At 37.8% G+C, this 25,425-nt stretch overlaps 3 protein-coding genes and 1 pseudogene across 4 annotated transcripts; 2 read left to right on the top strand and 2 right to left on the bottom strand.

Moving 5' to 3' along the window:
* Positions 1-4,370: 4,370 nt before the first annotated feature.
* Positions 4,371-6,369, bottom strand: LOC103968606 (thioredoxin-like 1-1, chloroplastic). Its single transcript, XM_009381872.3, has 4 exons — positions 5,569-6,369; positions 5,234-5,419; positions 4,898-5,062; positions 4,371-4,802 (listed from the first exon to the last, which is right to left on the bottom strand). Exons 1-4 carry the CDS (start codon positions 5,773-5,775, stop codon positions 4,656-4,658), a joined length of 705 nt encoding a protein of 234 aa, XP_009380147.2. The 5' UTR covers positions 5,776-6,369; the 3' UTR covers positions 4,371-4,655.
* A 2,538-nt stretch (positions 6,370-8,907) lies between these two features.
* On the top strand, positions 8,908-14,566 carry LOC135595883 (alanine aminotransferase 2-like). 2 transcript variants are annotated; one of them, XM_065087346.1, is made up of 15 exons: positions 8,908-9,289; positions 10,222-10,272; positions 10,390-10,440; positions 10,625-10,690; positions 10,765-10,826; positions 11,632-11,710; positions 11,796-11,900; positions 11,984-12,094; positions 12,203-12,340; positions 12,830-12,904; positions 13,070-13,190; positions 13,278-13,432; positions 13,495-13,569; positions 13,766-13,969; positions 14,095-14,566. In XM_065087346.1, exons 1-15 carry the CDS (start codon positions 9,128-9,130, stop codon positions 14,209-14,211), a joined length of 1,572 nt encoding a protein of 523 aa, XP_064943418.1. In that variant the 5' UTR covers positions 8,908-9,127; the 3' UTR covers positions 14,212-14,566. The 2 variants fall into 2 exon arrangements, with proteins under 2 accessions (XP_064943418.1, XP_064943419.1); XM_065087347.1 differs by having other exon boundaries at positions 8,909-9,166.
* Positions 14,567-14,637: 71 nt separating this feature from the next.
* LOC103968604 (proteasome subunit alpha type-5) lies at positions 14,638-19,827 on the bottom strand. Its single transcript, XM_009381870.3, has 9 exons — positions 19,690-19,827; positions 19,508-19,589; positions 19,342-19,422; positions 17,416-17,529; positions 17,232-17,333; positions 16,117-16,175; positions 15,286-15,388; positions 15,118-15,183; positions 14,638-15,007 (listed from the first exon to the last, which is right to left on the bottom strand). The coding sequence occupies exons 1-9, from the start codon at positions 19,701-19,703 to the stop codon at positions 14,915-14,917; spliced, it is 714 nt and encodes a 237-aa protein (XP_009380145.1). The 5' UTR covers positions 19,704-19,827; the 3' UTR covers positions 14,638-14,914.
* Positions 19,828-20,139: 312 nt separating this feature from the next.
* LOC103968603 (DNA repair protein RAD51 homolog) lies at positions 20,140-25,024 on the top strand (annotated as a pseudogene).
* Positions 25,025-25,425: the final 401 nt, after the last annotated feature.

Raw genomic sequence — 25,425 nt, 5'->3', positions numbered from 1 at the left:
ATAGATAGTATCGAAGTTGGATATGAATACTTAAAAACACTTGGTATGCAAACGTAAAGGACCTAGCGAGGCTACACTAAGGGTAACTAACACGCACAACCATTTGAAATAAGGATAGAGACATACGAAAAAAAGTTGCTTAAAAGAGTAGGTATCCAAGATATGCATTTAGATGAATGACTAACATTTTACGTGAAAGTCAATACAAGGACGAGTGAGCTAGGAAGGACGCGTAGCGCACAAAGATTAGGATGGCTTAGTTCGAGCTACGACTCGATGTTGATAACTAAATCTAATGGTACTTAAGGCAAGTGATGTCCTTGGTAAAGGATGAGATTATGCAAGGAGAGATGATGGGTTGCTTGATGATTAAAAGAGTTATGCAAAGTTCACAGATGTAAGGGGAGTTGTTAACTCGAAAAATTCAATGCTGATGCAAGAGCTTATATACAAATGATGGATTGTTTGTGGTCATCCCAAAGCAATCAAAATACGATACCATTAAATATAAAAACTTTCTAATTAGCATGAGAAAGATAAGTATATAGAAGATTAAAGTGTACAATAAGTTCAACATATTACTAAGCCTTGAGGGGCCCGACGGGGCTTATATCGACGAAGAGTTATAATCTAGCAAGTGTATTTATGGTGGCAAAATAGTGCATAATTTGTTAAACAAGGTAGAATAGTCTAAGGGAATAGTGGTCTTTGAAACTTTTAAATGAAAAGACGTAAAGAAAAAAGTTACTATAATGAGACAAATATCTATAAGGGATAAGTATCGGTTCTCTAGAAAGAGAATCATGTATACGGATTGTAGAGAATTCTGGAGACGATATCATATGTGCAGCAAAAGATCATAAAACAAAAATCTAAAATTTTTCAAAAGGTGTTCATTGTCGTACGAAGATTGGCACGCAAAAACCTACAAAATTGAAAACCACGTGTGAGATAGTTGTGTTACCTAGGGAGATCATATATATATATGAATTTCTATAGATATGTGAGAGAGAATGAAGGAAGTCAAGCATTCTCCTCTCTAACGGTGATCCACATAACAGGGGCTACGAAGATGCTCCTCAAATCGTTGACCAAATCTCCACACCTACTATTTGAGGAGGAGAAGAGGAGAGGAGAATAGAATGTGATAATTAGGAAGCCTAGCTTATGACCTTTTAGTTCTCTCTTATTTATAAAGGTCCCTTGTCAACTTAACCCTAGTAGATCTTACTCTATTGGGGATCGAATCTCTATCGAATTACCAAAGTATCTTGGATTAGTTGATATCTACCCAATAATATATTATTAGCTCTTATTAGATCTTATTTAAGAGATCCAATAATTCAAGGGCTTAATAGATATCCGATAAGATAAGGACTCTAACGGATATCTCACATCCGAACCTCTACTCGTCACAACACTTACTATATATATGTGACCTTCCAGGCCTAATATTGAGCTAGCTGTGAGTCATACTTGTCAGAACTCATTCTAGCTCAGTGAATTATTATCTCGACTCATCAATTATGAACGTTATGCTAGTACGTCGTAGTTCTCAAATGATATAGAGGAATTCAATCATTTAGATCTATATGTCCTTAATTATCATATACCTATAGTCCCTCATCCATTTAATATCCTAGAGATCATATGCTAGGCATGGTGCTGCCAGACCTATACGGTTTCTCCTCGAGTCTCACTTTAATCGGATTCTCTCGGATAACTCTTTCTCTCTAAATATGAATGACCTTGGTTAAAAATTTATCTGAGTAAGAACATATGAGATATTCCTCTCATGATATCGAGAGTGGATGATCCTCTATTGATACTCAATAGCCCTCGTAAGGTTGGCTATCACTCGCGATGATTAGTTGTGCTAGATTTGAAACTTTCAAACCTATAAGTCTGGTATCAAAGAGTGGAGTACTTATACATGACATCTTTAGTGTCTTAAGTCTAAGGATCAAGTACATCTACTAGGACAACAGAATCGTTGTTTGACAATGAGGTATCATCAACCATCTAACATTCCGTGAGTGGACCAATCAGTGAACTCATTCTTTAATAAGTACCTATACTATAGCCCTAATATCCCCATACGAGCAGCTATGAGACTAGTCACCTCTATCATATGGACGGGTATACATTATACCAATATGTTCGGTTATCTCGATGTCATATGAATATCTATATCCATTCGACTATGAGTCATATGTAACTTGCGAGCCTTGCCTTTGCGAAAAGCTGATAAACTCTTATTTAGTGGAACTAAAGAGAGAGAGCCACTAAGGTATTGAAACTCATACATAGTGATGTATGGGTCTCATGTCATAGGTAGTTACTCATACTTTATTACTTTTACTGATGATTTCTTAAGATATAAATATGTGTACTTAAGGAGTATAAGAATAAATGCAAAACCAGACTAAAAAGAGTATCAAGACCCTTCGATCAGATCAAAGAGGTGAACACTTGAGTATAGAGTTCACACAATTTCTCAAGGACCATGAGATTATATCTCAATGGACACCTCCTTACACACCTCAGTTCATTAGTATATTTGAAAGGAGCAATCGTATACTGTTAGATATGATGCAATCCATGATGAGTTTCGCCAATCTACCTATCTCACTCGGGAGATATGCCCCAAAGACCACAGCTTACCTTCTGAACAAAGTTTCAACTAAGTCGGTAGTGTCTACACCATATGAGATATAGAAAAATAAGAATCTCGATCTTAAGATCGTTAAGATTTGAGCTACCCTGCCCATAAGACACAACCTCAACAAGGTAGATTCCAGGACAGAGCGGTATAAGTTCGTGGGATACCCCAATGAAACTTGTAGGTATTATTTCTATCACTCTAAGGATAAAAAAGTCTTCATAGCAAAGAAAACAATATTCATTTAAAAGGAACATATTCTTGGTGGAGACAATGAGAGCATGATAGAGTCGTGCGAGATTGGAGAACCTAGCTCAGACACCATTCTATAGCTCGGGTCTGTTTAGGTAACTAGCACACAAGTTTTAACTTTACATATGTCTGATAAAGTGTCTTATTCTCCTAAAAGATATGTGAGATATATCAAATGAGAGTATGTTGAGGATATTGATTCTCATAACTATAAGGAGGCTATTACGATTATAGACACCAGGAAGTAGCAAGAAATCATGAATTCTAAGATGGATTTTGTGTACTCTAAGAAGGTTTGGAATCTAGTTAATGAACCTAAGAGTATTGTACCCATTGGTTACAAATAGATCTTCAAGAAGAAAATTAGAGTAGATGGAAAGATTAAGACCTATAAAGCAAGGCTAGTAGCTAAGAGGTATCATCAAAGACAAAGTGTTGACTATGACAAAATATTCTCACCCGTAGCTATTCTAAAATCCATATGAATTCTGTTGGCTATTGCAGCATATTATGATCATAAAATCGAGCAAATGAATGTAAAACCCACATTATGTAATATCCCTCATTTTCTGAAATTTATTTATAAGAACCTATTTGTAAATTGAAGGACCTATATGTAAATATAGGTATTTTAATGCTTAAACTATTCAATTATAAAAAAAAAACCATTTTATACCATCATCTCATATGCACTCTGTTTCCCACACGAGGAAACAGAGGAGACGAGGTGTGGGTCATCGGTGGGAGAAGATGAAGAAGAGGGAGAAAAAAAGGGAAGAAGGAAAAAAAAGAGAAAGGAGGCTACAACACATAGGATGTCACCCCATAATTATATATTTTTTCATTGCACATGCCATATCACCCCCAGAATTCCCTATAGGAGCTACTCAGGTAACACATGAATGGATGAACCTTTATGGTAGTGTTTATGATTAGTTTGCTTCCTTGTTCTATAGCAATGTCATGTAAACACTTAATGATATCGTACAATTTAAACAAAATCAACTAAGTTGGATAGCATGCCTATTTTTCATAATATTCAAAGTACTCTTAATATGATTATCATAGTTTCCTCTTTTAAACATATATACGATCAAGGTAAACCCAATCTCATATATGAATTTACACTATTATTTATAGTATTTTTTAAAATATTTATTTATTTTTACCTCCACTAAAACATTATAACCAAGACAAACTAACTCGAAACCCAATATAAATCAATTTATATAAAAAATTAAATTATTGTTCTAATTGGTTTAAGAATAAGAAAAAAAACAATATATATATATATATATATATATATATATATACTATTTTTAATAGATTTACGGTGGTTTAAACCAATTCACCTATGAACTACTACCAAAGAAACCGATCGATCCACGAGTTAGTATTGTGTCATATGAGGGTTATTTTGAAAATTATAAAAAGTGAGAATTCCCTATGCCAAATATGAAAAAGGGTCATCCCATGAAAAAATCCTTACAAAAAACTTTTCCAAGGAATTCACGCTACAAATAAAACAAAAAAAATTAAGAAAAAAGGAAATACAGAATTTTGTAGATATAAAAAAATGATTAATAGGTGAAAAATGGACACTCTTCATGGAAATTACACGACTCCTTCAATGCCAATCCTGTTAACATATTTGAGATCCTCTCAATGCCAATGCAGCTGTTGCTGCTGCAGCTTCGACCTCCCCCACTGAAGATTCATCAGGGATCGACAGAGCCAAGTCCTAGGACAAGGATCGCCATGGATAACCAAAATGGGCGTCTGGATTCGAAGCTAAACTCAGCAGCTCGCCTTCTTCCAAGCCTTTCGCAGGCCCGAGACTGCACCGATCCATCCCATGCTTCGCGAGTGCGTTGTTGAACTTGCTGATCTGCGAGCATCAACAGATCAAGGACTCGGAATCAGTACTGTTTATGCCGACCAGATGTATGACGGAACGCGTAAGCGGGTCGATCGTCGTCTCACGGTTGCGTTAGTGCAGCTGAAGGCACAGACGCGGCCTTGGGCGCCTCGGTAGAACCGGAAGAAGGGAAGAACATGGATGTGAAGGCTTCGGCACATGGCTTTGTGCTCCTCGCAATTGACTCTCAGAAGCATCACACTTGGATTCATCTCAGCTTGTCGACATATCTACGAAAAGAAGAAGCCAAACTCCATGAGAAGAAGAGTTGCCATGACAAGAGTGATCACACTATTTGGATCACGAACACTAATAGAACAGAACATGATGATTCGTTCTTCTAAATTGTGATCAGAAAATCTATGAGAAGAGTCAATAGCTGGATTGGAGACGTGTATAACCTTGGGATGCAGAGCTTTGCAACCTCCACATCCTGGGGAATAGAAGTCGACGATTACGAGTTTATCCTCAGCATGCAGCAATGAGTGGACCAGTTGGTTTGTTGATTCGATCTCCGTCATATTTGATGAGGTGTTCTTCTCCCACCACCTAAAAGCTCGAGCAGCACACATTGAAGTGTTCTGACCCTGCATTTTGAGCAACAGCATCAGGATTCCTGGCAGATCATGTTTGGTTCACAAATGCGTTCGTTGCATCAAAAAGTTTCTCCGAGAGAAAGATATCACAGAGAAGTAAGCAAAAATTCAACAGAGAGGAACAAAAGGGAAATAGTCACATGAATTGGGGAAATTGGGTGGCTTTGGGGCCTCCATTGGGGCCTCCATTCGTGTGAATCTCTCGGTTCTTTCAGCAGAGATCGCCTTCCCTTGATGTCGTTCTTCCAAGACAAGACATCCAAACCTGGAACATCTGTCTCCTTCCTCTCCAGCCCAGTCTCATGAACACAACGAAAGGACAGACCACTCCTCAGAGGAACTGCCATTGGGACGAGAAAATTATGGAGAATAGAAATGAACGGGATAAGAGAAGGTGTCGGTCCTTATATCTTGTTGTTATCTTTGGTCAGTGTCTCTTTCCCTACACTGTTTTGAGTTCAGAACACCGTGGCTGGCAAACGATCTTTGGTTCTTAATCTCGTCACCTTTATACCGGAAATTATCCCTCAATTCACAGTTCTCTTGGGTCGGTGTTCAATAAGAACTCTGGGTTTCCAGATAAGATCTACTCTCCAAAGCTGAGCACAGGAAATCAGAGCACATGAAGCCAGCTATTGCCGACGAAGCAAGAAGATTTAAGAGGATATCTAATCCTGGGTCCTGATAAGGTGGAAGACAAAACACAACCGATTCATGGTATCACAAAAATTTGTCGCCTTTCGGATCGAGATGAAGCTGAGACAGCAATTTGTCCTGTGTGTGAGTGAGTGTGACCATGCATGTGAATCGATTGAGCTGGAGAAAGAGAAGTATGCTTGAGATAGGATCGTAGCACAGAGCTGATAAGGTTGTTCTCAGTGAGCTCTGGCTTCCATACCATGGGCTGGTGAGACTCCTCACGCCCCCCGGATTCTCTCGTTCCTCTTCTGCCGCTTCTGCCAATAGACATCATGCAAGGAGTCCCCGGCAGAGGATAAGGTGAGATTTTAACTCTCTCTCTCTCTCTCTCTCTCTCTCTCTCTCTCTCTGTGTGTGGTAGAGGATAAGGTGACACTTTAGCTATATTTCTCAAATGTGACTTTTTTACCTTCTCTCTCTCTGTCTGGTAGAAGATAAGGTGACAATTTAACTATATTTCTCAAATGTGACTTTTTTACTTTCTCTCTCTCTCTCTCTCTCTGGTTGAGGATAAGGTGACATTTTGTCTCTCTTTGTTGCTGAGATCAAAATATTGAAGTATGTTGGGTTTACTACCTGTGAGTGTATGACCTATCTCATGTTACAATCTATAAGGATGTTAGAGTCGCATTCTGATTAAATGAATAAACTCATAGGAAAATTATATAGATTGAATGTTGATGGGGAATTCAGTGTGCAGGACAAAGATTTTTCTTCTCAGATGAATCGGTGGGAGATGTTTGTCAATTGAATGTAGATACATCCTAATGAAAATGATAGATACAATGAACTCAGGACAACCAAGGAAAAGGAAAGGAAGGAAGGCATTTAAAGATTGGAAATTGAATCTGACACAGTTGGTGGTCAAAATTATAAAATTTCTCATGTCTATACAGAGAAAAATGGATATGCTCATATTAGGGTTTGTAAGAATTGATTGCTGATCAGCAGTGAGAATTCTTTAGAGTTGGAGGTAGACAAATATTTTCTGAAAAGAGAGATAGATAGAGAGAGAGAGAGATTTTCTTCAAATTCTTATGCTGCTTATTTCTCCCATCATAATTTATCTTCAGTTTGTTCATCAATTTATCTTACACTATGAAGTAATTATCTTTATCAACAGCAGAGTTATGATTTGTTAGGTTGTACATAAATTCAACATGAAAAGTAGGTACAAGATGTGATTCTCAAGAACAAACACATCTAAACCTTCACTTGCTCAACATATATTTCAAGTGGCTGCAACTTTAATGTTTTCTTCTCCCTTGCTTGTTTGATATTTAGTGTTTGCACCCTCCATCTTTTGTCTACAAAAACATTGCCTTCTCTATGAGGTTCAATTAACAAGAAACAACACTACCTTGTAAATTCCATAAATCACCCTCATCCATGAAGACACAAACTTGAAGAACTTGCTGCATCTTACCAGCAGCAATTACAGATTGCATAGACTCCTCTATTTCACTGACACATCAGTTTCAGAACACTTTGCTGAAATAATATATTGTTCAAATTTCACTGACACCAATTTAATCTTTTTTTAATTTTTGCTAATGTGAGAAATTCTCTTAGTGTTATTTTTATTGGAAACTTAGTGCTATTTTCAATCTCTCCTTATGTATCAATATTTCCTAACACAATTGTCATTACTAAATGTGGAACTCTTTTACAGCAGTTCATTTATAGTTTTGCATGTAACTTTATTGGTATACTAACAAAAAAAATATATTGCATCTAATAGTTTGAGGTTGGATCTTGAGTTAGAGTTTGTAATCTTCTTCTCTCATATTCTAGTATTTAAACAGCTCTCCACTTAGATTTCTGAGTAATTGGCTACTCTACTTTGATCTTTTATATTTCTAGTTTTGGATCATCTCCTGATGAAATAATTGCTCAGTATCTAAAAGTTCAAGAAACTACTATATTAAGGTATTTGGTACACAAAATTGATGAGACACGCCGCTGAAGGACTCAACGATGCTGCTGAAGTTGTTGTACGTCGGCCGCTACGGTGGAGGCGGAGACGACGATGGCGCACCAAGGGCGAATCGCGCAGCGGAAGGGAGGGACAGGCGGCGAAGGAGAGGAGGGGAAGTTGGTCTTAGCCTCGGGCTCGCGAATGGCGATGGCGGCGACGTCCTCGACGGAGTCAAACGTGCCAAGCCACACCCGCGCCTTCTTCCAGATGTCCGGATCTCAGCCGCGAATCGCCCACACGACCGCTTTCGGACGCCACGGTACCGCACCTCTACCGTCATCACCGCGGCCGGAGCTCGGCCATACCGGATCTCTTCTTCAACACACACGAAAACCAATGATTGGATCTCAAGAGGCGAGGAGGGAACTCGTGATCGATCAAAAGCAGAGTTTTGAAGTCTTCATCACAAATCCGTCTCCTTGCAATCGATCGCCCTCCAGACTGAAAGAAGACTTGGAATGCTCTGATTCTTTCTTATACCAATGAATCAATCACACTTCTCCTTCCCCTTCCCCTTCCCCTTCGGCCACCACCGGCGAGCAGCGACGAGCGATGCCAAAGGGCTGTGGGAAAGTAAAAAGAGTTGGACGAGTAATCTAGTGGTTATAAATAATAAAAAATTATATTGAAGCCATTTTTACTATTGTAAAAATTGGTTATCCACATTTACAAGAGCTATCTGTAGAATATTTAAAAATAAATAATAAAATTATAAATAGGAAAGAGGAGTTATCAATAGAAATTATATATCCTTTTAAGTGGTTGCCTTCAAAAAAAAAAGTCAATAGCGAGCTTCTATAAAAGAAAAAAAAATCTTATTATTAACGATCGATTGCGTGCGATTAATTCTTCCAAACTCGTCGGTGCCGCCGCCGCCTTCGACTCTCAGCTGTCTCGCCGCCCTCTGCTCATCATCCGAGAGGGATCGATCAAATTTTCCCCACAATTCTTTGGTATTTATCTTCGTTGATAGATATTCCGTGGGTAATTACAAGGGCGAGTGCGGTCCGGAGACCTTTAAGATGCGTCGATTCGCCACGGAAAGAGCCAAAAGGCTGCTAGTTGGTTCCTTCCGCTCTTCTCCTCCTCTGTTTTCCGTTCCCCTTTGCTCCTCCGCATCCGCAGCAGCCGCCGCCATGGATTCGGCCGCAAGTCCTGTCACTCTCGACACGATCAACCAGAATGTTCGGTTTTTCATCTATTTCGATCATCAATGCCTTATCGAATCGTTCGCTCCCTTCTTATGTTGATTTCGCATCTGTTCTTCGCATACTTTTCGTGCTGGTTTTGTAAAGTCCTATTTCTTCTTGTTTCTCTATTCCTTACTGACTGCTCGGAGGCGATATTTGGTCAATCTGTGGATTTGGTTGTCAATTTGACCACTTTGATTAATTTCTTATTTGGTTCTTCTCGTTGATGGGTTGTGCTGCTTTGCATCCGCGGGTTATGTGTTACTGGTTTACTCTTTCATTCAAAAGCGATACCTTTTAGCTGAACACATCTAATCTACATTTTCTTTAGTTCTGTGATGTCTTCCCTAAAACAGTTTGGACGCAAAAATATGAATGTCATTTGTGTTCCTCATTTGGTGAAAGTTTTCCTAATCTACTTTTATTTATTAAGATTATTGTTTTTCTTTATTTCTTCTGTTGTGCAAGAAAATTTTGTTTGACTCCTTAATTAGGTTTCCTGATTGTTGGGTTTGAACATTTATGTATTTTATTCTGCCAAAATACATGTTTGAAGATCAGAAGTGATTCGGCAAGTAGTTTGGTTAACAGGCATTGGTAAGGATAAAATTGATTTAGCAGGTTTCATGACCTATTGAAGTGTTGGTATATTGCATCTTCTGGTTGGCATGGTTAGAATTTGTCCATTTCTTGTATACTGTGCTCCATATTTTGTGCCGATCACAAGCAGGAGAGCATTGTTTTTCGAGTGGATCCACTGTTGCTAACTCTTGTAATTCTACTCATGTCATATTGCCTGCATATTTTGAGTATTTGTTTCAAATTGTTTAACGCCTCCTACTTTTTGCCTGGTTTTAGTTTGCACTTAAAGAACAAATGGCACGCAGATCAATAACAAATATTAAGACAACTTTCTTTTCCATCAGGTTTTAAAATGTGAATATGCTGTCCGTGGTGAGATTGTTACCCATGCACAGGTACTTTCTTTCTCTTTGCTGTATGTTCCATATCTTTGTTTTCTCTTTCTCTAGATGCACTTTCCTATGTTTGTATTTCCTAAAGAAATGATTGTATCACCGTCTGTGCAATTCTAGCGTTTGCAACAAGAGCTGCAAAGCAAGCCAGGGTCTCATCCCTTCGAGGAGGTATGTGTGATTTTTCTTATTCCTTATTATACAGTTACAAATAGGCAGTAATTTTTCTCCTTTTCTCGGTCTTCTTGCCATTTCTTTGTTATTAAATATTAAGTAATTATTATTTTGATTATAGTCATCGTCTAATTTATTTGTTTTCTCACAAATTCATTGAAGAATCCAATGTTCTGTGCAGATACTGTACTGCAATATTGGTAATCCTCAGTCTCTTGGTCAGCAGCCCATCACCTTTTTCCGTGAGGTGTGTGCTTATACAAACGTTTTTCTAGGACAGTGAAACCCAGTTTCTCTCTGATATCTGATTGTCTATTTCAGGTTCTTGCGTTGTGTGACCATCCACCTCTTCTGGACAAAAGTGAAACCCATGCCTTGTTTAGGTATATGTGAAGCATTATTCTGCATCGTAATTTTGTTCCACCTGAACTATTCTGAGCCTAACAGAATATGTCTTATGCCGTTTTATGTGATATGTTGGCAGCACTTTTTGAAAACTTGAGTCTTCAGATATTTCTATTAGAATTTGAAATTTTGGTGTAATTTCCTTGTCATCAATAGCCCTTGGATCATTTATCTCTTCCTTAGCTTTTATTCTTTAAGATGGAAAATAGTTATATCCAGGGCCATTGTGCTAGAAAAATAGTTTGATACAAGCACCAGGGTCTCTGCATTTCTCTTAGCATTCTATCAAATGTCCAGAATCACATTATAAACTGGTGCTTTTATGAGAGTTCACACTTCACACTATGATAGTCCTTGTTCCAAGCAACTCGAGCTGCGCAGTGTTAACTAGTGAAACTCCGGTTTTAGTAATATGGAATTACAGATGAGTCTTGTCGCAGCAACATCAGACAGTGTGGAACCAGATATGTGCACAATTTAATAGAACATTTTGCATGTCTAAGATTCTTCTTTTGAAACAATTTTTGACAAGATATCTAGGTTCTAGGTAATGTTGAGAAGTTAGCCTGTTGGAGAGTATGAGCCTTATGAAGGCCCTTTTCTTCTATTCATATTGGAGATTCTAAAGAACATCTCATTGATATAGTAAATTTTATTCTCCACCTAGTTATGCAACCTTAAACTCAGATCATTTGACTTATATCAATAATTATATAAGTACAAGGGTGAAATATCTAAGTTATCTGTGCTGCATTTCTCTGAACATAAGTATTCTGTCCTTAGTGCCGATGCAATAGCAAGAGCATGGCAGATTCTCGATGCGATACCTGGTGGGGCTACAGGAGCTTACAGCCATAGCCAGGTAAGAATATGCTCTTATTGCTTGCACAATTATTTTCAGTTCTAGTTACGAAGTCTTAAGGACCTTGGTGTTGGTCGTTTTACAGGGTATTAAAGGATTACGGGATGCAATTGCTGATGGAATAGCTGCTCGTGATGGTTTTCCTGCCAATCCAGATGATATTTTCCTTACAGATGGAGCAAGCCCAGGAGTATTTATTCCGTCAGTTCTTTTCATGATAAAGATGAGAGGTGTTACTGTTTATACTGATTGCCTTTTTTCTCCTGACTTCAGGTGCACATGATGATGCAGTTGTTAATAAGATCTGAGAAAGATGGCATTCTCTGCCCCATTCCTCAATACCCTTTGTATTCTGCATCCATTGCTCTTCATGGTGGCTCTCTTGTATGTTTGTTCATGGATATGTTGAACTTAATTGATCTTTTTTCTGCTATATCATGTGGATATAGCTATCTGCCCAAAAAAGCTAATTGCTTGAATTGCTATGATCAGGTTCCGTACTACCTCAATGAATCTACAGGATGGGGCTTGGAGATTTCAGAGCTACAAAAACAGTTGGAAGATGCTCGATCCAAGGGCATCACTGTTAGGTCATTGGTTGTGATAAATCCAGGCAATCCCACCGGACAGGTGTTTTTGTCTTCTTTTTCTTTAGTTTAAATTGTTTAACATTATTGGATACCTTACAACAGAATATTCTTCAAAGGATCACATATCATGTTTAGCAAAGGAAATAAAAAATGTCTGCAAATTATATTAAGAGGCGGCTAGTGATCTTCGGTCGAAAGTTCAAAGGAATTCTTTTTCTAGGATTAGCTGCAATGCCATGAATTAGGAGTCATTACTAGAAAGGCATCTTTGTCCATTACCATAGGCTGTTATAGGAAACATGTACTTTTCTATAGTTTAATGTTGGTTTATCATGTTTTATCCCTCAAGGTTCATCTTTGAATAATAATATATTGTGGTGGTTCTACTGATTCCTGACAGCAGATTTTTTCTACCCCTGGTTCGTCTATAGTATCAGAAAGCAAACGTTAACCTATTGGTTAAAGTACTCATATAAAGTGTTTCCACAGGTTTTACTTCTGATTAAGTAGATTTTCTGGTTTTCTCCAGGTTCTTGCAGAAGAAAACCAAAAGGAAATAGTTGAGTTTTGCAAGAATGAAAGGCTGGTTCTTCTGGCAGATGAGGTGAGGCAAATACAACCAATATTTTGAATTAAACACATATTGTAGACTCGGTGTATTGCCACTAAAGGTTTAATTGATATCTACAAGTAAGGCATGACATGGGTTAGAGACATCAATTTCCCTCACTTGACTGTGGCCATTAATACAATGTGCCAAATATTGTAGGTATATCAAGAAAATATATATGTTGATGACAAGAAATTTAACTCATTCAAGAAGATTGCAAGATCCATGGGTTACGGTGATGAGGATCTTCCTTTAGTATCATTTCAGTCAGTTTCTAAAGGTATGGTGCTCTCCAGTCAGATGATAAGCATACATTCGAACTTGAAAGCAAGCATTCCTTACTGTATGTTGTTTCCTTTTCCATTAGGTTACTATGGAGAATGTGGAAAAAGGGGAGGATACATGGAGGTAACTGGCTTCATTGCTGAAGTTAGAGAACAAATTTACAAAGTGGCATCTGTAAATCTTTGTTCCAACATCTCTGGCCAAATTCTTGCAAGCCTTGTCATGAATCCACCGAAGGTGAGTACATTCTTGCAGCTATCAAATCATTATCACGAGAAATAACTTGGTTGAGCTTGCAGGTTGGAGATGAATCATATGAATCCTTCGATGCAGAGAAAACTGGGATTCTTTCGTCCTTAGCCAGACGCGCGAAGGTGATATCATCATTGCCCCTTCTGTTCTTTAAATAGACACTTTATTGCTATCACAAGGAAAAAATTACTGCACAACTTGGAATTGCAGTATTACTTGCATTTAAGATTATCAAACCTTACTCAGGGATGCGTTTGACATCTAAAAAGTGTTGTGCTGTGGTTTGAAAATAATAATCTCTTGGTTGACTTGCTACAGGCTTTGGAAGATGCATTTAATGGTTTGGAGGAAGTAACATGCAACAAGGCCGAGGGAGCAATGTATCTTTTCCCGCGACTGCACCTACCAAAGAAGGCAATCGAAGCTGCCAAAGCAGTTAAAGCAGCACCGGACGCATTCTATGCTCGCCGCCTTCTTGATGCTACCGGTATTGTTGTTGTTCCTGGATCCGGCTTCGGACAGGTGAGCTTATTTCTCTGGTCACTTACCTCTTCTCTTTTCGACAAGAATGCTAATCGTGTGTAACATTAGTCACTCTCTCTACAACTTTGTTTGATAGCTCATTCTCTTCTTTTGGATCATGAAAGGTCCCCGGAACCTGGCACATTAGATGCACAATCTTGCCGCACGAGGATAAGATCCCTGCCATCATCTCCAGGCTCAAGGCATTCCATGAAGCTTTCATGGAAGAGTTCCGTGATTAAACAATCCTGCAATGTTAAGCTGTCATGCCCCACAATTTTTGAAGAAGCTTTCTCATGGGTTTTTTTTGCATCATCACCCGACTAAAATAAAATATGAGTTTCTGGGGGATTGTGGCTGAGAAAACACAGCGATAGAGGTCATCTATCGTGCTGGTCGCGTTGGTGGTGGCCTTTGCCTTTTTGACTCTCTTCTGTTTGATTAAGGGCTATCTATCATTAAGCGAAGACTAATTTGTGAAATCCTTTACATTTATGTTTTAAGTGAAACTAGTCTTCAAAATACAAGAGAATAACATGTAATAAGAACAGGAGTTCATGATTTATAATTGCAATTTGCAGCTCTTTTTTTGTTGGATTTAGTTGTGTAATAGCATGTAATAAGAACTCGACTTGCATGCAATGTATTGTAGCATTGAACTTGAGCCATTAACACAACGAGAAATCCATTCGTCCCAAAAATCAAAATTACAACAGGCAATACCATGACATTTCACCAGCCGTCAAAGCTTGAATACTTGTTTTCTCTTAAGAAACAAAAGTAGCAGTTCGATCATTCATAGAGTTGTTTACTGAATGATAATTCCATTACTAAGCAACCAAAACACAAGTACTAACAGCATCCAAGCAAATAATGGTGCGTACTCTGGCAAATATGTTGAGATGGAGAGAAAAATGGGCGAGGAAGAGTACATCGCCAAACATTTTATAGGCGAGCAATGACAGCTTCCACCTCAGAAGGTGTATAGAGATGATAAGTGGGTGCTACCTTTGCAATGTCCACATTATTTGGAGTCACCTGCTCGATCAAATTGTTTTGTCTAAATTAGTCAGGCCACAAATGCCTAAGGGTTACTCGAATTGCATTACGTGGCAAGCCCCAAAACATAAACCAAAGGATGTTTATACCTTTTCTTCCATGACTTGCTTCAAGATGGAAAGAGCTATGGTTTCAGCTTCTTGAAGGGTTAGATCCTGCACAAACAGCAGCGTCAGCGACAATCTTAATCACGATTGAAGACCAAGTAAATTATGAAAATTAATGATACCCAGAAAATCCTCTATGCTGATCGATACCTTGTTGTACTGCTCTTGAAGAGAGCTATCAGCTCCTTCGGATCCTGAACCAATTGCTTTCGCATTGCACTGCCAGAATGTGCCAGACGGATCTGTGTAGTACCTGCAATTTAATACATGTTCAACTGTAGAACTCATAATACAGGTGCATACAACATGGAACTTGGTGTGCAATCGTAGATGAAGTGCAATTATCCATACTGAGGCAGGCAGGCAAACTTTCACATGCATAATCTTCCTACTCGGGAAGGAATTACACTGAATAAAAGACTGTAATGCCAAGTAACGAAAATAAATTCTCTTAAATCTGATCCAAGTCAACTTATTTTTAGATGGAACCAAACTAACTCTGTGACCACTCCACTGGATCAAAATTATATCAAAATATCCACCAATTTCGATGAAATAATTAGCAGGAAACATATTTTATCATGGTTCACATAGCAAGTGTTATCAAAGCATTTATCATCATTCAGTTGTTTTGGCCTCTGCTTAGAGAAAACATTAATAAGTTGGATTTCTGAGAATGAATATTGTATAGAACAAGCTAGAACAAACTCAAGTTTTCTTAATAGGTACACAAGGGAATTAAATTTCTTGTATTTACCAAAGCCTTTATACCATAAAAAAACATAAATGTTCAAATAAAAATGAATATGCAGACAAAAATCTATAAATGACCGATGTAACGAGTGGCCAAAACATATTCAGACTGCCATTCGAAAGAACACTGACAAAGGTTAGAACTTAGAGAATGTACCAGACATGACAGTTTCATTCCACAAGTACTTGATGATATATTTAACAAATACACAAATAATGACTACTTACAAGCTGGGTCCATGTTCGTCATGACCAGCAATCAGAAGAGATACCCCAAAAGGTCGTGACTGCAAAAAAATTGACTTGTTAGAAACTCTCATACTATCAACCAAAAGTTTGCTGTTTGACATACAAACAAGTATCTACTAACTCAATCCTCATATTTGCAACAGAAACCATGTTTGCAGATAGTCAATAACCTGCTCTCTATATGACTGCCAATAGTTCCTAATTCAACAATGTTAGATAGGGAACTTGTTGCAGTAATACCTGGTACACATGATGCAAAACATAGTGGTGTGGTAGTACAAATTCATACTCTAATTTGATTTAGCATCCATCAACAGTCTAATACAACATACTAATGCAAAAAGATAACTAAATTTAGAGTAAAAGGTGAGGTGTAGAAAACTGTGGATTGTAAGAACACTAGAAGCTAGAGCAATGCAAAATGAAGGGGCACTGTCGTGGAATCCCAGAGTTCTTATGACATCCATCATTACCCTAAGATGACAGACTAAAGCAACAAATAACTAATTCAAGCGGATAAGTATGCTTCTCAAGCCATTAAGAAATATTTCAGATAAAGCCATAAGACTATCAGCGAAAGCTTTTATGATGAGATAAAACTTATCCTAACAAACCAAATATTTTAAAATTAAAAGAAATACTTCAAATTTCAAAATCCTTAAAAAACAGCAAAAGGGCTCTCAACTAAACAAAAATAAACTTAAAACTTGATTACTGTAAGATTGGGATGTATTAATACTGAATCAAACTAGAATGCTCAGTGGTTCAATCCAGTAACTGTACAAGGAAGTTTGTTTTCGATTTTGATTAACTAAAAACGGAATACATTCAGTTTGAGATTTGACACACTGATCACTCCACATAACACACAAGATATATGGCACACTGATTGCTCCACATAACAAGATACAATTATGTTCTTAGTACATTTTGGTTGGATTAGCACATAATATTTGTGATGCAATTTCTAGTTAGTTTTGCTATTATAGAGATAACATGTTCATAAACGAAGCACTCGGTAATCAAGATATAATTTACATCTCCACATCAAAACTGCTAGAAATTAATTGGTAAGAAAGGCAAGTGATAGTAACCATGGACTCTTCATCTCCTTCACCAAATCGAAGAGCAAGATCACACAGTGCTTGGGTAGTGGACTCAACAGTCATAGGCTCACCATATGAAAACCTATGATTCTGGTAGACAACGAGGTCAATAAGTAACAATGAGTTATATAAGCTATTTCACAAAAATGCCATCAAACAAAATAAAAAAAACCTGAGTTTCAACACGAGCATGCTCTACAAGAGTTCGTGCATCAGCTATCAGTCCACTCATTGCACAACCTATGTGCTCATCGATCTCCATAATCTTCTCCACACTGCTTGGTTCCTTCAAAAAGTAAGATAGAGTCAGCAGTGAGAGACAAGGGTAGCAGCTAAAAATGATACAAAAGGTGGTAACAAGCTTATGCTATGAACAATTGTGATTTTGCAAGAATGTGTAGCTGATATAAGATGCAATATTCCAGCTAACAGTCTCTTCCCAGGATAAGATACATCAAAAAGGAAAGGCAAGGCCAGATACCACCATTTTTTCTCTGTTTTCCTTGATGTCTTCTTTCACCTAAATCACCAAACTTACTATAAATTCCACTCTGTTACGGCTAGAACCTATGGTCCTCAAATTTTTCAATAACTGTAGATCTACTGCCATTTAAATCTAAAATCAGATAACTGTGTTAATTCTTTTTCTTGCTAAATATCACATGAATCTATTGGGGATAAATCAAACTGGAAACTAAGACCTTGCTTAAATTAATCAATTTTGTCAGCATTTAATTGCATGCTACAAAAAGAAATGGTTAGATAACAACAGAAAAAAATCAGATCAGAAATTGACAAGAGTATCGTTCAGTATCTAAAGAACAAGTTAGGGAATCACAAAATTGAAAATTGTGCGGACTCAAGGAACTTAAGGGCTAAAACCACAGTACTTTTTCTTGCCCGGGCTTCAGAAAAGGGTATCACTGAACTTTCTCTCCATTATAAATTTTAGTAGGAGAAATTATTCATGAGCTAGAAATCAATATTCAACAATTACAAGGTATGCCATAATGTTGCAACTATTTGGGTGGGCTATACGGATTTTTCACCATCATGTCTTTCTTACTACTCAAACTAAGAGCCCTTATATCTCCATTTACAGTTTCAAATAGAATTCTGTAAGTCTTCCTCTGGCTCACACCAGCTATCCTATTAACTCATGTCATTTAACTAGCATGTTTCATTTGAACATATCCACACCATCTTTAACAATTTTCCTTATTTTATACTACTCCTAGGTTTTTCATGGATGTAAACGTTTCTTACTCTATTTTTTGTAATAGAAATAATAATATTGGTGACAAGAATATGTTTTAGTTGACAGATCAATATAGTCAAACCTGACATTTCAGAACTGGACGATACATTCTTTGTCCAGAAACAGGTCTTGAACATATGTTCCACATCAGAAATAAGAAACAAGTAGCATATCATTCATTTAATAAAACAAGCCAGGTCTTTACCAAAATCGCAAAATTATCAAAGTATTCTGTATCGATACCAAAATAGTATAAGCGATCAATTCAATTCAATATTTTTAATTTCCCAATACAACCATTTCCATCAAATTTTTGGGAAAACTAATGTCCATTGCCACCTGCTCATAAGTTACAAGTTCACTTCCCAGCATATCCATTTCTTTCCAGCCTCCCTTTCTCATTTCTCTCTCAATTGTCTCTCCTCTGGACCCTTTCTCACATCATTCTCTCTCATCCCCTTGCCTTTTGACCCGCTATCAATTACCATAGAGAGAATTCTCCTCATAATATCTGGAGGATATTTTCGCTGCCCCATCAATCACATTCTCACTACTTCCAAGACTACCCCTTTATTCTCCGTCCTTGAGGTGTGATCCAACATACGGCAAGGCAAAACATCAAGTAACGGATATCATTGTCTCCATTTCGTCGATGATAATCCTATCTATCTTTAAGGTGGAACCTAAGATCTGTCAAGGTCCATGTCGATCAAAGGAATGCAAGTCAAAAATGGGTCAACAAAGAAGAGAAAAACGCAAAAAATAAAAGAATCCAAACCCAGATAACACAGATTAGCCTCTAGCAAAAAGAAACTCTTGGACTAGGGTTAGTAAGCAAACCAGCAAGGGCGAGGTCACGCGCTTCTCGACCGCAAGCACTACGCCTTCCTTCGTCCTCAACCCAATGGCAGTCGAGCCCAACTGCCACCAGAATCAAACGCGTTATCTCAAGAACATTTCGATATCGCAAAAGGAACCGAAATAAAGAGGGGAACAAAAACCCGACCTTGATGGCCTCGATGGCGTACTCGACCTGGAACAACCTCCCCTCGGGAGAGAAAGTGTTGACACCTCGATCGTATTCGGTCCTTCGGTCAAGAAACCCCAACGAGAGAAGGAATGAGCGATCGAAAGAGATAATAGTGGAATGACTGCACGAAAGAGGTGGGGGAGGGGCATGGGACTCACCTGGTGAGGAACATCTCGACGAATCTGGGAGAGATAGAGAGGGAGAGAGCAGTCGGCGATGACGGCGGTCGTCGAGGTTTGGGCAATCCGCCGTCCGCGAAGAGAAATCGTTCCACGGAGAGTAAAGGCGATTCGAGGGTATTTTTGTCACACCATAAAAATAAGAAAAATCAGTTTATAAAACAAAATATTATTATTTGCACGTGACTTGCACGTGCATACTGTCATCATAATTATAATTACTCATTTTGTTTTCTTTCGGGTTTTAATAATGAATATAATGGCATTATTTAGTATTTTTAATTTGTTAATATTTTTCATAATGTCAATAATACTACTATTGGTGTGGGCCAATTGGGCTCTAATAATCAGCTAAAGCCCAAATGCTAATAATGAGCTAAATTACATATCACATCAGCTTGCTTTCCCATCCATTACAATAAGCATTTTGGCGCTCTGTAGATTGCTCGAACACCTCGTTCCCTGTCCATCTCGTCTCTTCCCTCGCCGGCGCGGCCATGGCGATGGCAGCGCAGACGCACCAGAGGATGCCGGAGGAGCAAGAAGAGGCGGAGGACGTGCAGCACGGTCCTTTCCCTATCGAGCACCTTCAGGTATGCCCTCCCAAAAACCTCCGGGTCCCCCCTTCGTTTTCTTCCAAAGCCCTAAATCTTTGGCTCCTTTCATCCCTTATCTTCTCAAGGTCGAGTCTTTCTTGGATCTTCAGCTTCAAGAATCGCCGAAACCAAATGGAGACGATCCAATTTGGCTTTCTTGATCTTCTTTCGCTATGTGGATGAAACTAATTACAACTCTGATCGGATCTTCTCTGGTTGTGTTTGATTCGAGCTGAAAATTTTCATATTTTATCGATATTTGGCAAATTCTACCATATATAATTGAGTATCGTCTGTCAATCCAAAATGCTTGATTGTGTCGTTTGATTATAGACGTGATTCGAAAACTTGGGTTCTTGACGGGTTTCATCTGATTTCTCGAGCTTAGGTTTCTGGTTTTGTTTATTATTTCTCGTTAAGGTTTTGTCTTGTCACTTAGGGTGACCTTGGGTTCTTGAGTTAGAAAAAAATTGAAGTAACAACTGTGCTTTTGGGCTAAGAAACAACATTATGATAATCTTACTAAGCATGGCAACGATGTATTATTGGGCAACGACACAGCTAAGCGGAGCAATGCCCCCAGAAATCACTCTATTATTATATCGTTATATCATTAATTATGCTCCAGCCTTCTGCAGTCTTTTCATGGTGGCCTCCAGCCTTCTATTCTTCAATGTTTAGAATAATATTTCATGCTAATCCAGTATTCTAATGATTTTTTTATTCTACATTACCTACTAAATACACATTCTAACTAATGCCTTCATGATGTATTGCCTACTACATCGTTGAAATTTATAATTGCTTGTTAGTTGTAACTATTTAGTGATGGTGTATGACATCAGTTGATCTGGTAGATTGTTTCATTTATTAGACTGTCTCCTATCCTTCAAAACTATGGTGATCATATGTAAGAGGCTGCACATGTATACAATGTTAAGAATTAAACACGTAGGACAATGTTAAGAATTATTGGTTGCATGCTGTATTTCTTCTGAGGATATGTGTTTTCTCGGGAGAGTGGAAGAATCACAGTTGCAAATTTGCAACAGGCAGACTATTCATTTTTCAAGATTTGTATGAGCACCTGACTAGCCATTTCTAGAAGTAACTGACTGGTATGTATGAAGCCAAACCTTCTCTTATGATAGATATGGAATGTGTGATACCTCGTAAGCACTACCTGAAAGCTGTTTTGTATGCAAATGCTACTTTGAGATGTATTTAAGAGACATATATGGTTCTATCATTTACTGTTACTGTCGGATATGTCATGTGATCTTGTTGATTTGTTCTGAAGGCCTCTGGGATTGCTGCTATAGATGTTAAAATGCTAAAAGATGCTGAGCTCTGTACTGTAGAATCTGTTGCATATTCACCGAGGAAAGATCTTTTGCAAATTAAAAGAATCAGTGAGGCAGAAGTTGACAAGATTATTGAAGCAGGTATAGTTTCTTTGTCCTTGTCTTGTTGTGCGGTCTAGAAATGCACATATCTGTTGCACAATGATTATATCTCTAACAGAACCTCCAGAAGAATATTTACGGAGTGATTCTTGACAGCTTCTAAGTTAGTACCACTGGGTTTTACCAGTGCAAGTCAACTTCACGCTCAACGGCTTGAAATAATTCAGATCACATCTGGATCTAGGGAACTTGATAAGGTCTTGGAGGGTAACTCTTTTATGGGACTAAATTCTATGATTTCTCAATAGCTGTACATACTTATAATTTTGGTATATGCAAATGTAGATCATTTTGTTTTCTAATTTATCATGGTTTGCTCTGGACAGGAGGAATTTAAACTGGATCTATTACTGAACTATATAGTGAATTCCGCTCTGGTAAAACTTAGCTGTGTCACACTCTTTGTGTCACTTGTCAGGTATTCTTTTTTGCATGATTATGTTTATGTATGTTAAAATTGCATTTTTCAATTCAATCATTCATTTTGGCCAATTTATGTGCATTTTGCAATTATGTTTATGCTTAATGTAGGCCTGAGATTTTGAGCATCACAAGACAATAAAACTACTATATTTTGATAGAATATGTGTGAATGTCATGATTGAAAAGGATGTTTATAGGGTTTTATAGACTTGTAGTTATATATTTTTAGAAAAATCTTTTGGTCTATTTTTCCTCCACTTCAATGCCATTTCTTAAAAATGATGAATCGAGTTTAATTTCAGCTTCCCTTGGATCAAGGTGGTGGTGAAGGAAAGGCACTATATATTGATGCTGAGGGTACCTTTAGGCCCTAAAGACTTCTTCAGATTGCTGACAGGTTTTACAGTAACGTTAGGGTAAATTAAGAACATTTTAACAAATGATCTTCTATAAACATGATTGTATTAATAAAATTGACAGGTTTGGATTGAATGGTGCTGATGTTTTGGAAAATGTAGCTTATGCTAGAGCATATAATACTGATCATCAATCAAGGCTGTTGCTGGAAGCAGCATCAATGATGGTGGAGGCAAGGCATGTTCCTTCTAATCTTTGTTATCTCTCATTTCAGTTGATTGTAATATGGCTGGTCAATATCTTGCCATCAAACCAACATGCCACTGGAGCCATTTTCAGAAGAGAAGTTTGCAAACTGCATATAATTGAACTGGTAAACAAGAATACTAGTTGACATGTCCATCTCATCTCTTGTGCTCAATGTTTATATCTTAGACTATTAATTCCTGAACGATGTGACCTATTGTTGTCTTAGACCTCTTTTATACAAGCATCTTTTGCAGATGGTGACAAACAAAATAATAATGGTTGCTTCTCTAGTATTTCACCAAGTATCGTCCCATATGGTGATGGCTTCAAAACCTAATATCCGTGTTAATATTAACTTAAGTTCATTGTATGCACCAACTCTTGGTTTCTTCTCATTCATAACTGTGAACATGAGCATTTGTCATTTATTTTTCCTGTCTCATCTATTGATAAATTGTCAATATAAATTGAGTGGTAAATAGGTTTTTAAGCTTCTTGAAAATAGATAAAAGTGTGATCCTAATCTGGTAAGGTTTCTACCTGATAATTCCTTTATGCCTGTTCCATAAACAAGCTTTCCATTTTGAGGTTATATCTTCTCCATGTAATGGATGCATCCACTAAAGACTGGAGATGGCTGATGCAAAGTGACAGGTGACTCTTATGAGCTGAGGGTGTTGCCCGTGGAACCACACGGACACTAGGCATTGGTAGAAACCTCCGAGTTGGAGATGCTACCCCTCCTAATGAGAACTATCTGCTTTGAGGATGATGTGTGTCTGTAGTTTAAGTGTTATCCCATGGTATAATAACCCATAGTCTGAACAAGGACTCTTATCAGACCATATGGTCCTATAGCAGCCAGTCTTTAAATTTTAAATATCTTCTTCGGTTGATATCTGGTTGTATGGTTCAGTATACTGCTTGGTACACCAGTGCCATGCCAGTCCAGTAGGTTACTGAAACTGGTACCAGACCAGTATTTAAGCCTTACCATTGCCTAACTAAGAGCCTTGCTTTTAAACAAGTTGTTGAATGAAGGATCTAAAAGCTGGGATGACTCGAATAATAGTAGTTTGCTGCAATGATGATTAGAAAGACTATTTGCCAGCTGCTATTTCATATGTCCAAGTTGTTATAAGAGTTCAAAATGGCATAAAATGAATATAATATTCAGGTTGACATTGTTGTTGATGAATTGATCAATTAGATAATTAAGTTGGTACTTCTGTGCATGTTAGTGCTTCTGCTTATAGGGATCCACATTGAATTTGTAAGGTTGGATATGTTTGATTGTGTTTATGGTGGGATAAAACTTGTACTTCTCAGGCCAATCTTTCTTTTAGGTCCTATTTTCAAATTGTTCCTTCTGAAAGGAACTAATTGGACTTTAATTCTTATCTAGGTTTGCTCTTATGATAGTAGACAGTGCTACGGCTCTTTACAGAACTGATTTTTCTGGAAGAGGAGAGCTGTCAGCGAGGCAAATGCATCTGGAAAAATTTCTTAGGAGCCTACAGAAGTTGGCTGATGAGGTAATATTTATTATTCCTTTTATCCTTTTCTTGCATCGGAAGAATAGGATGCTATAGCAGCTATACTTTTGTTTTTTGATTCTATAATAATGTTATACTGGTTGTTATAGTTTGGTGTGGCGGTGATCATCACTAATCAAGTTGTTGCACAAGTTGATGGATCTGCAATGTTTGCCAATTGGTGGAAACATCATGGCACATGCTTCTACAACAAGGTCCTCTTGGCATAGAAATCTTTCACTTGATCTGTGTTTCTTTTTCTTTGCTCAAGGGTTTTTTTTCTCCTTCCTGTGTACCAGGCTTGCCCTTCGCAAAGGTAGGGCCGAAGAACGCATTTGTAAAGTTATAAGTTCTCCATGTTTGGCAGAAGCTGAAGCAAGGTTTCAGATATCTTCCGAAGGTGTGTCACCGATGTAAAGGATTGATCAAAATGGATGCACTATATCCATCTCATCCACGCTCAAATGGACCATCATATCTCACTGTGCTAATGCAGGTACCTGTCTTTCGTCCGTAGATATTGCCTTTCTTCCTTCCTATCTGGTGCACAGTCTTACGATCTGTAAATGTAGAAGCATGGGGTTTGTCACTGTAGGATATGACAATCTTTTGCTTTTTGTTGCCGCAAACATTTATTACAAACAAACAAAGCCCAAAGCCCATGAAATGTGTAGCCTTCTTTTTTGCGTGCTACTGACTACGTGCTCTTTTCCCTCTTTCTTACGTGTGTTATATGTAGATACACACATAATAACACACGTAATTATGTGCCACCACCTGCTCTCTTTTCCCTCTTTCTTACGTGTGTTATGTGTGTATATGTATGTACACATGCACAACCCAAAGCACATCATTGCATGCATCGAGAGAAAACACTGATTTTTTTCTACTTTATAATTGGTGCTTTCAATTATAATTTTTTATTCTTGGCCACTAATCATGACCTCCTAGTTGATCGGATCTTTCTGATCAGGTTAGATTTGACCGATTTGACCTAATATAGGTCAACGTTGAGGCACAACTATTAAAAACTGAGATTTATAGAGAGATAAGATGATTAGATAAATAACTACATGAATCTTTTATCAT

Source organism: Musa acuminata, chromosome BXJ1-10, assembly GCF_036884655.1.
Source record: "Musa acuminata AAA Group cultivar baxijiao chromosome BXJ1-10, Cavendish_Baxijiao_AAA, whole genome shotgun sequence".
Classification (NCBI taxonomy): Eukaryota; Viridiplantae; Streptophyta; class Magnoliopsida; order Zingiberales; family Musaceae; genus Musa; species Musa acuminata.
The sequence above is the reverse complement of the archived record's forward strand: the minus strand, read 5'-3'. Positions and strand labels throughout refer to the sequence as shown.

Excerpts from the sequence above, each read along its gene's own strand:
- LOC103968606 (XM_009381872.3), bottom strand. The coding sequence starts at position 5,775 with ATGGCAGTTCCTCTGAGGAGTGGTCTGTCCTTTCGTTGTGTTCATGAG. Across the intron at positions 5,420-5,568 it reads ACCCAATTTCCCCAATTCAT|GGTCAGAACACTTCAATGTG; the intron begins GTGACTATTTCC and ends CTCAAAATGCAG. Across the intron at positions 4,803-4,897 it reads TCAGCTGCACTAACGCAACC|ATCAGCAAGTTCAACAACGC; the intron begins GTGAGACGACGA and ends TGATGCTCGCAG.
- LOC135595883 (XM_065087346.1), top strand. The coding sequence starts at position 9,128 with ATGCGTCGATTCGCCACGGAAAGAGCCAAAAGGCTGCTAGTTGGTTCC. Across the intron at positions 12,341-12,829 it reads CAGGCAATCCCACCGGACAG|GTTCTTGCAGAAGAAAACCA; the intron begins GTGTTTTTGTCT and ends GGTTTTCTCCAG. Across the intron at positions 13,191-13,277 it reads ATTTCAGTCAGTTTCTAAAG|GTTACTATGGAGAATGTGGA; the intron begins GTATGGTGCTCT and ends CTTTTCCATTAG.
- LOC103968604 (XM_009381870.3), bottom strand. Across the intron at positions 16,176-17,231 it reads AAGGAGATGAAGAGTCCATG|TCACGACCTTTTGGGGTATC; the intron begins GTTACTATCACT and ends ATTTTTTTGCAG. Across the intron at positions 15,389-16,116 it reads GACGAACATGGACCCAGCTT|GTACTACACAGATCCGTCTG; the intron begins GTAAGTAGTCAT and ends ATTAAATTGCAG.